Source organism: Carassius carassius, chromosome 18, assembly GCF_963082965.1.
Source record: "Carassius carassius chromosome 18, fCarCar2.1, whole genome shotgun sequence".
Taxonomy (NCBI): domain Eukaryota; kingdom Metazoa; phylum Chordata; class Actinopteri; order Cypriniformes; family Cyprinidae; genus Carassius; species Carassius carassius.
In genome coordinates this window covers 32507295-32520936 of record NC_081772.1, presented here as the reverse complement: position 1 = coordinate 32520936, position 13642 = coordinate 32507295, and the positions used below count along the sequence as shown (strand labels likewise).

At 38.2% G+C, this 13642-nt stretch overlaps 1 protein-coding gene across 3 annotated transcripts; it reads right to left on the bottom strand.

The window, feature by feature from the left end:
* Positions 1 to 2826: 2826 nt before the first annotated feature.
* On the bottom strand, positions 2827 to 12719 carry LOC132092806 (transmembrane protein 200A-like). Of its 3 annotated transcripts, none has more exons than XM_059499223.1 (3): positions 12627 to 12719; positions 12115 to 12369; positions 2827 to 4757 (listed from the first exon to the last, which is right to left on the bottom strand). In XM_059499223.1, the coding sequence occupies exon 3, from the start codon at positions 4737 to 4739 to the stop codon at positions 3246 to 3248; it is 1494 nt and encodes a 497-aa protein (XP_059355206.1). In that variant the 5' UTR covers positions 4740 to 4757; positions 12115 to 12369; positions 12627 to 12719; the 3' UTR covers positions 2827 to 3245. The 3 variants fall into 3 exon arrangements, with proteins under 3 accessions (XP_059355206.1, XP_059355205.1, XP_059355207.1); XM_059499222.1 differs by having other exon boundaries at positions 12115 to 12474; positions 12627 to 12700; XM_059499224.1 differs by lacking the exons at positions 12115 to 12369; positions 12627 to 12719 and adding an exon at positions 11861 to 11946.
* Positions 12720 to 13642: the final 923 nt, after the last annotated feature.

Here is a 13642-nt window from a genome sequence, read left to right as displayed (position 1 = left end):
ACAACCAAAAAAAAGTGTTTTATTACAATTGTTTTCAGGGCGTTTGCTGAATATTCGTGCAGGATATTAAATGTGAACACACAACATCACAATAAGTCTATCATGTTATGATGCACTTATTTTAAGTAATAACAACGTGTGAACATTTGTGGCTGGAGAATATAACCAAACATGAGCTGTAATATGGAGTATTCTTTGATTTCCATGGAAACAGGATGGAATGAATTGTCAGTCACTCCCTGACTGGTCGTATTACTCCAGATGGATCTTCACTGACTGGGAGCAGAATTTGGCAGCACTTCCCATGATACTCTTAGAGTTTCCCCGGATGAACACACGAGCACTGCTCAGTGTTTTCTCCAGGCACTTTCACATGGACCTAGGCTCTGATTATTGTCAATGCTTGATTATTCACACACTCATTATCGATTTTATTTATTTTTTCAGTGTTTTTATCCTTCTATGATCTTTTATTTGTAACAGTAGCAAACCCACAAGAGTGGTCAAGGGTTATTTTGCACTTTGACATTCAAAGTCCTACAGTACTGTGTAGTGTAGTCAAAAGTAGCTAAATAAACCTGCTGACAATACATTTATGGAATTGAATGTTATTTTAACAACAAATTATTAAACACACATCCAAAACAACAACTCTTAATCTATAACTAGCTAATTGATCATAATGATATTGGATTATAGAAAACCCCAAAGGTAGGCTAAGGTAAATAATGTTATGCTGTTATCAGCACCAAGTTTATGAAACAGAAGCTTATTGTTATTATAAAAATATATACACAGGAAAGTATTTTACACAGAAGACAAAAACTTTAATCAAAAACGAGCTAAGTAAAACAGCCTATTATAATAGGCTCTATTATGATGTCAAGGCTATTTATTTGTTTCATCAAACATGAACTTCCCTAAAACAAGAAGATATCCTACCTAGGCTATGCTAATTAACTAGTCAGCCAGGCCCTCCCACCCAAGGGTCACTTTGTCCCCCCTCCACTCTCGAAATACGATCAGTTTTAAACCTTTGACGTGCTGCGCTTTTGCTGAGCCAGAGAAAGACGTGCTCTGTGCTTTTCATATATCAAAACTGTTCAGTGTTTTCAACCGCTTTGTTTAATTTAAGATTTCAGACATTTAAATGGACATTTCAATTAAGTACTAGCAAAAAAAGAAATTTATAGTTTGTTAAATACACACTGATTTCTATGGAAAGCGTCAATAAAAAACCTTTAAATTAAAATTTGATAACATCGAATACACATTGTGCAGGTAACCAAAAAGTTTACTCTGTTTTCTCCCAGTTCACTGGCCTCTTATTTTCATGAAATTCGGGAGAAATTGGTGAATTTAGGTGATGTAAATTCCACAGATCCACACACCCACCTAGGAATATTTCATGTTCTGGGAATGTTTTCAGCGGCAGGTTTTATTTTAGTTCGCAGAATGTTCTGCTAAAAGATAGTATAACATTCTCTAAAAACATTTAAAAAATGTGTATTAATAACATTGTTTCTAATAAAGATTCCCATCACACTAGATGAGGACATACATTGCTCAAAAGTCAAATTTGGGTTGAAAGTGAAAACCCAACCTTTGTTTGATGTCAAGCTCCAGCGTAAATAACTCCAAAAACAGCATTACCAACTTCACTTATTATAAACAATACTGACTTTATTTCTGTCATATATTTTTAAAAAGTTCTTACTTTAACATAGGTTTAGATCTTATAGTAGCTAGAGGAAATCAATGACAAGTCAAATTTCCCAACTAAAGCTAACACTGATCACCATTATGGTGACATGAAACCAAACTATTACTTTTAAACATACATCCGCAGAAATATGACAGAAATAAAGACAACCTGGTTTATAAAAAGTGAAGTTTGAAATACTGTTTTTCGAGTTATTTACTGGAGTTGGCAAAAGTTGGGTTTTTACTTTCAACCAAAATTTGACATCAGAGCAAATTTGATATTCCCGCTTGAATATTAATTAGAATGTTAGGGGATAATGATAATTATATAATGTTATTAATAAACATTTTTAGAATGTTTTTAGAGAATGTTATCCTATCTTTTGAGAGAACGTTCTGGGAACAAAAATAAAACTGCCTGCTAAAAACATTGCTAGAACAATGCATGGTAATGTTCTTAGAACATTTTAGATCAACTGAGATGGTCATTAAGGTTGTTTAAACGACAAAAATGTATTTACACATTTGACAAAATAGGCTGTATCATATAGTTTATGATGTAGGCGATTCAAAATGTTTGTGCATATTTTGGATATAAAAGGAAAAATGAAATCTGTCATACAGTACTGCATGTGCCTGCATGATGCATGACTACAGAAATAATACGATGATACGTATAAATGATTAAAATATTTAATATTTCTTTTTTCCATGTAATCTTGGGGGCCCTAAACAGCCGCTCAGTTCACTTATGCCTTGGGCCGGCTCTGGGTTAGAGAGTCAGACGAGTAACCCAAAGGTTGCGTTTTCAAGTCTTGGTACCGGCAGGGATTGTAGGTAGGGGGAGTGAATGAACAGTGCTCTCTTCCACCTTTAAAACCAAAACTGAAGTGACAGCCTTGACCAAGACACTGAACTCCCAACTGCTCCCTGGGTGCCACAACAAAAATGGCTGCCAACTGCTCTTGTGTTTGAGTTTGTTCACTACTCACTGCTGTGTGAGTGCACTTGGATGCAGAGCACAAATTCCGACACTGTACTTGGCTACACGTCATGTCACATCACGTTCACATTTGGTAATTCATTTCTGAGATTTACAATGTAACTACAAACAGGGCAACATTATCTGGAAAGGTTGTGTTTAATCTGAGAAACATATAAATTACACACAGAAGTCCTCAACACAGTGTACTATCTCAAATATCAGTGTGTGTGTGTTTTAAACAATACATTATTTGAAGTAAAATAACTAGCAGTGCTGGTACAACACATACTGTACTCAAACAGATAATAGATCCTGTCTGAATGTTAACAAAAACACTACAAACACTTTTTACAAATTTGACTAACCTGTGTCAGTTACCGAATTACTTGCTGTACCCATACTTTAATTTACCATTACAGCTTTTGTATTTCAAATTCATGGTGAAATACCATTCTGCAACACAAAAAGCAGCATTACTGAGCAAGAACTGTCTACTGTATAGCAGGTGCAATGAACGCCAAAAGCCACTGGATAGACATTTGACACTAGCTCAGTTTTAAAATCTAGTCTCTGAGGTGCCTCTCTTCAGACTGCTGCTCATAAACTCATCATGCTCAAAACTCAAGTTATTGTGAGACCTGGAGATCATAAGAAGCTTCTCTTTTTTAGTGTAGTCCTTCTTCACAGCCACTGGGGGCACTATTAGCCTGTCCATAGGGTCCTCTTTGTCCTCCAGTTTAGTGTATCCTTTACTATTACTGCGGTCCAATCTGGGCCAGCTAGGATGTTTCCTCTGTTCAGGCTGGACAGTCAGCATTGTGGGCCCTCTCTCTAAATCCAGAGATTTGGAATGGGCTGATAACATGTGGAGGGAGTTATTGGAGCCAAAGTCTTTACGTGCAGCTCCAGGTGACAAGAATCTACCACTGGTGGATCCAGGAGACAGTGAGGAATGGGATGATGTGGAGCTTGGGGATTCAGTGGCTGAGTTGCTCCGGAGCAGGTGGGCACCCGGAGGCTTGAAAGCTTTGGCGGTGTTGGGAACAGGGACTGTTAACGATTCCATTGACGGAGTTCTGGAGTGCAACCTGTTCTGCTCTAAGTCTTCTGTGATGCTATCAATGTCAGGCTCATCGATAACGCAGTTGTTGAGTTTGATGACAGGCAGCGTGAAGGCGCTGATGGAAGAGGAAACAATGGAGCGTGTTTGCCATTTCTTGAGCGCACCACGCTTGTCCTCCCACCGACGATTACCCTCATCTTGGAACCCAAAGATACATTCAGAACGTTCCTTGTAGGTAGGCGACAACAGGCCTAATCCACCTCTGGCCTCATTCATTAGACCCTCCTCATCCTCAGCCGAGCTGGTCCTGTGGGAGAATCGGACATCCCCATCGAGACCAGAGAAGGACATTAGTGTGTTTCCTGTGGGCCGTGAGGCAAAGTGACTGTCCAGACCAAAGGAACAGATCTTTGTGTCCGCATAGGGACCCATGTAAGCACCATTCATACACTTCTGCTCCTTAATTCGCAAGCTGTGAACGTCTATGACTGTCGAATACATGTCCCTCATGTGGATGATCTTTGTCTCACGATCCCTGTTCTCATGCAAAATGGCATTAGCACAGATGAAGATAAAAATCCCAATTCCCATTGTAAAAGGACCCAACATTTTCATCTTTTCTGAATGCAGGTGCTGTTCCACGAATTGTGCAATAGAGCCCACCTTCTCCTCGCCAACCTGCATATTGTTCACGGACAACTTGCTTTCTGGTGCCTTCTGGTGGTCCTTATGAGGCCAGTATCCTAGAACAGCCATTGCGATTCCTGCCATGAGAATCAGCACTCCCAAAACCAGGAAGAATCCTGACGCCGAATACAGTCTGATCTTCCCTCTGACCACCACCACATCAGCTCTAGATTTACGCTTAGTGCATTTCTTCTCAGGTGCAGAGGTGGGGCTCTGGATTGGCAGATGATACTGAGAGCGGGCGGAGTCTTGTCTTTTCAATGCTGCGAGCCCTGTGATCACCCCACCTGTTGCAATCATTGCTATGGCAATACAAGCCTGCAAATAAAGGAATAAACAAGTGTTAAAGTAAGCCAGAGACCTCGGTCTTGATTCAACTGTCTCATCTTGGAGCTCAAAGTCTAACTCTAGGTTTTAGGGAAATTTGTTCACTGGATTCTAGTCTAAACACTGTTGTTGATATTTTTTTATGTTTTTAGATCACAGTATTATGTTGTTATCCTTTTCTCGCTTTGTATAAAGAGCAAGCAAAACAAAGCCATGATAGTTGCATAATTATGAAGTACATGAGAGAAAATGAAAAATGATTTAGGACACAACTCATAACATGATGGAGATTTGTTAAAGAATATCTCCCCATGTCTTGATCCCTATACCACTGTTAATGCTAGTTTAAAATGAATGATGAAATTATCATCTGAAAGTTTAACTCCATAAATTAAACAATGAAGCATTAGTCAGAAGTGATTGCATATGCACAAATGGGGAAGTCGTGGCCTGGTGGTTAGAGAATCGGACTCCCTATCGAAGGGTTGTGGGTTCGAGTCCCGGGCCGGCAGGAATTGTGGGTGGGGGGAGTGCATGTACAGTTCTCTCTCCACCTTCAATACCACGACTTAGGTGCCCTTGAGCAAGGCATTGAACCCCCAACTGCTCCCCGGGCGCCGCAGCATAAATGGCTGCCCACTGCTCCGGGTGTGTGCTCACAGTGTGTGTGTGTGTTCACTGCTCTGTGTGTGTGCACTTCGGATGGGTTAAATGCAGAGCACAAATTCTGAGTATGGGTCACCATACTTGGCCGAATGTCACTTCACCTTCACCTTCACAAGGAAAATTCTGGCAATGTGATATTGGCAGCCAAGAGCAGTCAGTATGTGGACACAATAAAATCAATGCACAAATCAATTATGTCATCAAATCTAAAATATATTTAGTATCTGTCTATTCAAATGGATAATCTCAATCTTAGAGCAACAGAGGGTATATAAAAAGTCAAAAAAGAAAGAAGAAAGTTAAAGACAGCTTTATCTATGCCTAGAATCACAGTCAAGACTAATATTAAGAAGTGGAAGGTATTTGGTAGAACACAGATCCTCCCTGGATCGGGATGTCACTTCAAACTGATGACATAGCCAGAGGAAACTGGTCAGAGAGGAGAACTTCTCAGTATAGAAGGAAAATAAATGGGGCAAAATACCATCAAATTCTTGAGGAAAATCTGCTGCCCGCTGCCAGAAAGTTGTCAATGGGAAGAATGTTACCTTTCAACATGACAATGGCCCAGAGCACACAGCAGAACTACACACAGTGGTTAAAGGACAAAAAGGTGAATGTCCTTGATGAGGATCAGAGCCCAGACTTAAACCCCACTGAAAATATGTGACTGCAGTCCACAAACACACCTTCAAATTTAACTGAACTTGAGCAGTCGTGCAAAGAAGAGTGAGCAAGTGTTGCAAAGTGTAGATGTGCAAAGTTAGTAGAGACAAATCCAAACAGATTAAAGGCTGTAATTTAAGCAAAAGGTGGTTCAACAAAATACTAACACAAGAAGGTGTTTCTTTTTACAACTCAGTGATACTGTTATTTTTATTTATTTAATTTTTTGACATGTTGGTGTTTTATGTTTTACTTAAATTTTATAAGTTGCACAGAGGAAATACAGCTAAAACACAAACTGTGTCCGTCTTAATTTAGGGTTGCAAAGCAACAAAATTTCATTATTTTCTATACCCACTGTTTGTCATTAGGAAAGAGCAAGTAAACGACAACAATAAGAAGTGTTATTTCACAAATACAGCCTAAATAATTGGGTCATAGAAGCAATTATTATTAGTAAAGATTGGTATACTGTGTGTTGATTAACAGTTTTCAGATAGAAGTTCCCCTTGAGGCTCGATGCTCTTCTCTCAGCAGGGTCACTAGATCCTACACATACAATGTGCAATCCAATGTGCAATCTGTGTTCACAGATTTGCAAGTAAAACCTTTAACCACATATTTATGTTGAAGATACAGCCTTGTGGGCACCACACTGTCATATCACGCAGCAAAGCTTTGGTTGACTACTAATGGTCGCTATTAAATGATTAATTAATTTTGATGAGTCTTTAATATGGCTCGGACCATCGAGTTGTCTTAGCAAGGGATTCATTCATTTCGTTTTGACCACGCATGTGCAAAATCTAATAGATTCTGTAACAGAAAGAGAAATGATTAGTTCATCTCCAGAGTCTTCGGGTCCAAGTTGTTCATTATTTTGTCACATGACACGAGAGCAGCGATAGATACAGAAATATGTTAATAATTCTAACCTTCCTTACAAAAAAGCGCATAGTTTATTTTTTATTTATTTTTTTATTCTCATGGAATCAACAAAATGGATAAAATGATTTGAAAAATGGTTTGTTCGCTTTGCTGAACCAGTTTCAAAGATCAAAGTATATATATAGAGTAATAGAGTAGCATGTATAAAAGGTGAGCTTTAGTCCAGTGGTCATTTGTTATCGATCAATCAGTAAAAGCAAGTGAGAACCAAAATGATGTTATCACAGAGGAACTAATCAGATCCCGGAGGTTGAAGGTGAACCCACCAAGCAACCCACACACAGCAAGAGGTATTGGTGTTTTTCTCTTCTGACATTGACTCTCTGGGTAAACTAATCAGATATCAGTGGCAGGGGGCAGAGAGAGGGAAGGAGGGGAGAGGGATATTGATAAGAGGAAGATATGTTAATCAATGAAATGAAAAGACTTACAAATACATGAAATCCTCCATTCATTATAAAATCCTTAAGAAGGAGACAATACAAAGACTGAAGAAAGATTTTATCCATTAAGCAAACACACTAATAGACATCTTTATTAGTTTCATGTCTAATCAAATTTTAATCTAACCACTAAACAGGTGATGCTTAAGAGGCTGTTGGCCTTGGTGTGGTGTTGTATTTATAATCCAGGAGAATGAAGCATGCTATGTCAACAATGACTGCTGATGTATGACACAAGGTGAGTGGTGCATACTAGGGCTGCACGATATTGGGAAAAAATGACATTGCGATATTTTATTTTTCTGCGATATATATTGCGATATTTTTTCTTACAAACAAAAATGGGGTGAGCACACTTACATTCTCATTTCGTGTTGTTTGAAAACGGCTCGCTCTCTTTCGGTCTCTCTCGGTCTCTCTCTCTCTCAATTCAATTCATATTGCTTTATTGGCATGACATACAAAGGTACATATTGTCAAAGCATTGTACATAGCAGAATAGAAACAAACAAAACAAAAATACATATATATTCATAAGAAAAAAAATTACATGCAAAATAAATCCATATACATTTCTATAAACATTGATGGTACTTCTAATGAACTCTCTGTCCGTCTCTCTCGCGCGCGCGCGCGCTCTCTCTCTCTGTCTCTCTCGCGCGCTTTGTCTCTCTCTCGCGCTCTCTCTCTCTGTCTCTCTCGCGCTCCCTCTCTCTCTGCCCTGTTAAACTTGCATGTGGTTTTCAGTCCTGTCAATTATAAACTTTCACTCTATGATGGTTAAGCTGTGCAATTAATCTGCGAATCACACTGTCAAGGGCAGGGGAGTAGCTGGCCCGTACAGTTAATGAATAACGGATCAACTACGACAGCCTACATCGCACATCCTGCGATGTGACTATCGTGGATTCGTACATCGCGATATCGATGCTTAAACGACACATCGTGCAGCCCTAGTGCATACACACAGTTATTATTCTACTAAAGGAAACAAAGCCATGAAGCCACAGAATGTTAAAAGAGTTGGAGGCTTCAATTCTTCAGAATAGAAGAGGTGGAGATTATATAAACAAACATGAGAACAAAAGCACACATTATGAGATCATAGCCAGCAGTTATCTATTGTCTGCTACAGTCTAGAAAACAGGCACTTTGCTCTAAACTAAAGAATGCTTTAACTCCCTATGAGCCGTTACGTATTGCCTGTGTGCTTATCAGCAGCTTCAAACATCTAATCTTTAACTCTCTGTGTTCCACCGACTGCAAAAAGACATTCATTCCTTGTTATCTCTGTATGCATATTTTATTTCAGGCAAGGGGTTTCAAAGCTACATTTTCGTAGGGCATGGCACACACCTAGCAACCGTGTTTGCAGAAATTATACTCTACTCTGCCAGAGGTCTGTCGCATGCTTTATAATGGAAGAGGGCTGAGAGACTAAATTCTCACATTCCTCTCATTCCCTGCCCCAGATTTACTGAATTAGAATGCTATATCACATTTTGAAAACGGTGGGTAGAGTGGTTCTACAAAGAAAAAAGGAACAAAGGTTGTTGAAAAGGTGAAATGAAATATCTTGCTTTTTGATTGTTTGGCTTAATTTGTGTTTTGCCTTTATTATCCTTTAAATGATTTAGTCATCTTGAGGAGCCTTTGGAAGTTAGCTGAGAGACCCCTGGCTGAGAGCCACTGAACTAAGCAGTAGCAGGAATATTATCATAGCTGAAAAATTACAGACATTATTCCAGTAGCTCAGTATTCTATTCTTTTCAGGGTATTTTTATTCAAAAGCACTGCTAGTGCATTGTTAAGATCTTGTGGTGTTATTTGTTTCTTCTCAAAAAGAACAGTATGTTTTAATCAAATAGTTTAATTACATTCATGATGTGCATATTCGTCTCATCTTTGTTATAAAATCTGAAGTATAAGAAAACAAACTTTTGTTAACTGCCCTTTTTATCAGAAATGACACTGAGGAGATGGACACTGTATGTCACAAATACATCTTGGCACAACTGATACTATCATGCACACTTTTTTATATTTTAAATTCAATGAATTCTTAAATGTTAATTTAACAGCCCTGCTACATGGCAATACTATGAGCAGCATGAAAAATATGTGGCAATGTGAAACAGGCATAACTACCACTAGTAGTGGAAGAAAATGCCAAAAAAACAACAGAAGACAAATCTACTGGATCTGGAAGGGGGTCAGAAGTTACCCACATTTGTACAATTAGAGTTTAAATTAGTGTGAAGATGAAGGAACTCTATATGGTTCTCTGCCGAGTCAAGTGAAATATTACAAAGCAGTTATAGCTGTGCATGTGTCGAACACATCAGTACAAATTCAGGGTCAAAAGTCAATACTTTGAAACTTCAACCCTGCTTGTGGAGAACTACTGTCTTGCTGAGTTTAGTGCCAACACAGCTGAACCAGTTTAATAATGGATGACCTATAGGGGTCCTGAAATTAAGAATCAATACGCTCTTGACATTTATACATATAAAGTATTATTCTACAATAAAAACATGCAATGCAGGTTTTAAACCTAAAACTAACTCTGCAGTTTAAAGTATGAATTATACTTTTCTACTTGTCTGAAACACCCTGATTTGAAATCGGGGCAATCGTGAGAACCAAATCTCCCCTTGACATCCTCTGAACATCATCTGTGTGATCATCATCTGTAATCAAGGAGTGTTCTGAGCAACTCACATCTGTCCATCAATCACAATATCAATACTGCTGTTAGAGACAGAAATAACTTGTGCTAACTTTATAAACTAACCCTGAGAAACATCATATAAATATTATCTGTGATGGGTGAGATGTGTAATGGCTCATGCACAGATGTCATTCTCTTTATAATCGCTGGAGCAGCACAAGTTTATCATTGATTTGTGCATTTTCACCAAAACTCCCATTATAATCAACAACTCAGTTTACTCTCTTATTTGCAATGTGTTTTCACTGTGTTATTTATGATTAAAGTATTTGTGAGAGTGCAGAAATCGTATTGCATCAAGGAGATCATTGTGAACATCATGTGCTCAGTAGACATGTTCGGCTACAGTGCAGCTCTGCAAACTTTGATACATCAGGAGTTGCTCTAAATACAATGCTGTAAATCCACAATTTTCAAGATTATCATCTTGGTGGCTGTTTTAGTAAAAATGCAGTAAAAGTTTCTAATAGAGAGCTCCACATGTAATGCTAAATTTGTATGCAAAGATAATAGGTAATCTTATTGAAAAAGTTCAAAAAGCCTTTATTACATAATGGCTATAAGTTTGAAAACAGGTGAGAAGAGCACACCTACGTGTTGCGGTTATTTTGCGTGTGAGTAAAAAACAGAATCTGAGTTCATTTTAAGCAGGAGTACATAGTAATTTATACTATTCTATTAACACTTTTGTATACATTGATTTCTGGAGTTGATTTATATATTTAAGTTAAAATATATGTTGTTGTCGTCTCCCTTTTATATTATAGGCTTGTTAGAGTTGGTTGGAACTAAACTCTCGAGGACCACGGTTCAAGAGTCCTGCTTTGAAACGCTAGAGCACTCAACACTGTGCTGAACAAAAAAGAAAAAAAGAAAGAATGATCATCCGAGTTTGGATTGCTTCTAAAGTGCGACAACTTATTTCATTTCAAAAAACAAAACAGTGGACAGAAAGCTAAAGCATTTAATAAGTTTTGTAGTTTTGCCAGTGAGCTGTTGTTTTGGCCTTGTTCTAGGACTGTAACACTTGAGTGGTTTCTTAAGCTTTCTCAGGGCTGTTTTTAGGCATGCAGATCTCGTCTTGGTCGAGACAGTGCTGAGAAACTTCACGATGGCCCTGATCTTTAACAGCAGTTCTTCCAGAGCCTCCGCTGCCTGCTATAATCAGTAACTCTGTCTAAATGATCACGAAATCCTGCAGAATCCTAGAGGAAGCCTCAAACCTTGGATTAAGAAAGTAAACAGACAATTTTCATTTCATACTAAAAACTGTAAAAAAAAATAAATAAATAAAAAGAGAAAAGTTACTTATCTAATCTAATCTAATCTAATCACATGTGTATATGTGTGCATATGTATGATGTACACGTACATATGTTTCTTATTCGTTTTGTTTTGAATTAGAAACCATTTATAAATAAATTGAGAGATTGTCTTAAGGCTGACTAGATTCTTGTATGAATATATATGACTACCCACGATCATCTGTTGTTCATAAGCACAGATCATTATGTGTGTGTGTGTGTGTGTGTGGGAGGCAGAAGTAATAAAGTCCTATGTGGCCCAGTCATATCGATCATATGTTCTCCAATATTGGTCTTGTTTTCATCTGCTCATCTGTCGGATGGAGAGATACTGACCTTTAAGAAACCTGCTGAACATTTCCTTTACAGCATCATACATATGAAGAGAACCACTTCTAATGCAAGTAGATAAGAGTAACTGTGAGAAAATGGCAGGAGTGAAGACATAAATTTGAAATCTGTGCATACTGACGAAAACGTGTTTGTTGTGATCTAAAAACACTTTACTATATCCACGTATATTTTTACTGGTTGGCGGTTCAGTGAATTAAAAAGCTTAACATAAAGTGTAATTGAGCGATAACACACACCTGTGTGCTGAGATCCTCCTCCTGATGTTATGTGTCCATTACGCACAAGATGTCACGCGCAGCATCATATTTCCGCTTCACAGGGGAGGACACTTTCGCTAATACTTTGCTTTGAAAGCTGTTTTTCTGTAGTTTCGTAATCCAGTCGATGAGATGATCTTTGCTTGCTAGTCTGGAGAGAAAACTTCCATCTGAGCGCGCTCATGTCCTCCATCTCAGCCCAGCGCGCGCGCGCTCGAGACAAACTCCACGATTCTTAAGAAAGAAAATATGGTGTGGATGAGAATATCTCTAAACGGAACAAGTTTGTCTGTCTTTTTCCCCCCTTTCCTTTGTTTTATTTCAGCTCCCCTTTCTAGTCTATGAGTTCATAATAAACAGTACATAGAATGAGCGTTATTTCCATGATTTCACTCAGATGTTTGAATAATCCCAACAAACAGACGATTTCGCGTCGACAAAAAGTAAAGGTCGCTCATATTTGATTGTACAATTTAATAAATAACAAATACCGATGTTCTTTGTGAAGTGTCTCCTCATAGGCGGAGAGCTCGAGACCCAGACGCGATGCGTTTGTAAAGGGCAGAGCGCGAGCGTTGCATTTGTACTCCCACGTGACGCCATTCCAGATGACGCACATTGACAGCGAGAGTGAGTGACTGAGTGACTGAGTTAGAGAGAGAGAGAGATTCTCTTTTTCTTTCTGTTTATACATGTGCACTATTTGTAAGCAACTCAGCTGCAATTTCTTTGGCAATACAAATGAATAGTTTTTGCCAATAAAGCACACTTAAATTGAGATTGAGAGAAAGTGAGAGAGTGTGAGTGAGGGAAAGAGAGAGAGAGAGAGAGAGAGAGAGAGAGCGCGCAAACTACGAGTTAGCAAAACAAAGCTGACATGATAATTTCTGTAAATATTGATGTTAATATTTCTGTTGGCTATTTGCAGAGGGTACTTAACCACAGCTACTGTCATCAAAATCTTTTATTTCAGAAGATAAACTCTTTTGCAAAAGCTGACAACCCTGTCACTTTCTATATTACATAGAAATCAGGATTAACTGGCTGGAGTGAGATTTGGATGACATGGGCTGGAACAAGGACACACCAACAACTCATATTTAATTTAATATCAATACTGCAAATCAACTCTACACTTAATGTTGCAGGCATACTAATGTTGTACATGCACTTTTTAGAAACATACCCTGTAAATCTCCCTACTAGGCCTACTAGCGAGTAGCGACTTGGTGCAGAATATTATATTTTTTTTTTTATTAATTTTACACATTGTTTGGGAAAGTTAATTTTAAAATTAATGTATTAAAATATCGCATTAGGCTGCTCCCTAAAAAGGTAACTAATTGTGTTAGTTACTTTTAACGGAAAGTAATGCATTACGTTACTTTTATGTTACTTCTCATCTAGGCTGGGGTTGCTTGTTTACGCTTGTTTACGTCATTGAATTAGACTAATGCTTTCCTTATTTTATAGTCTGTTATAGGGATTCCTTAGGCAGATTTTCTTC

Excerpts from the sequence above, each read along its gene's own strand:
- LOC132092806 (XM_059499223.1), bottom strand. The coding sequence starts at position 4,739 with ATGATTGCAACAGGTGGGGTGATCACAGGGCTCGCAGCATTGAAAAGA.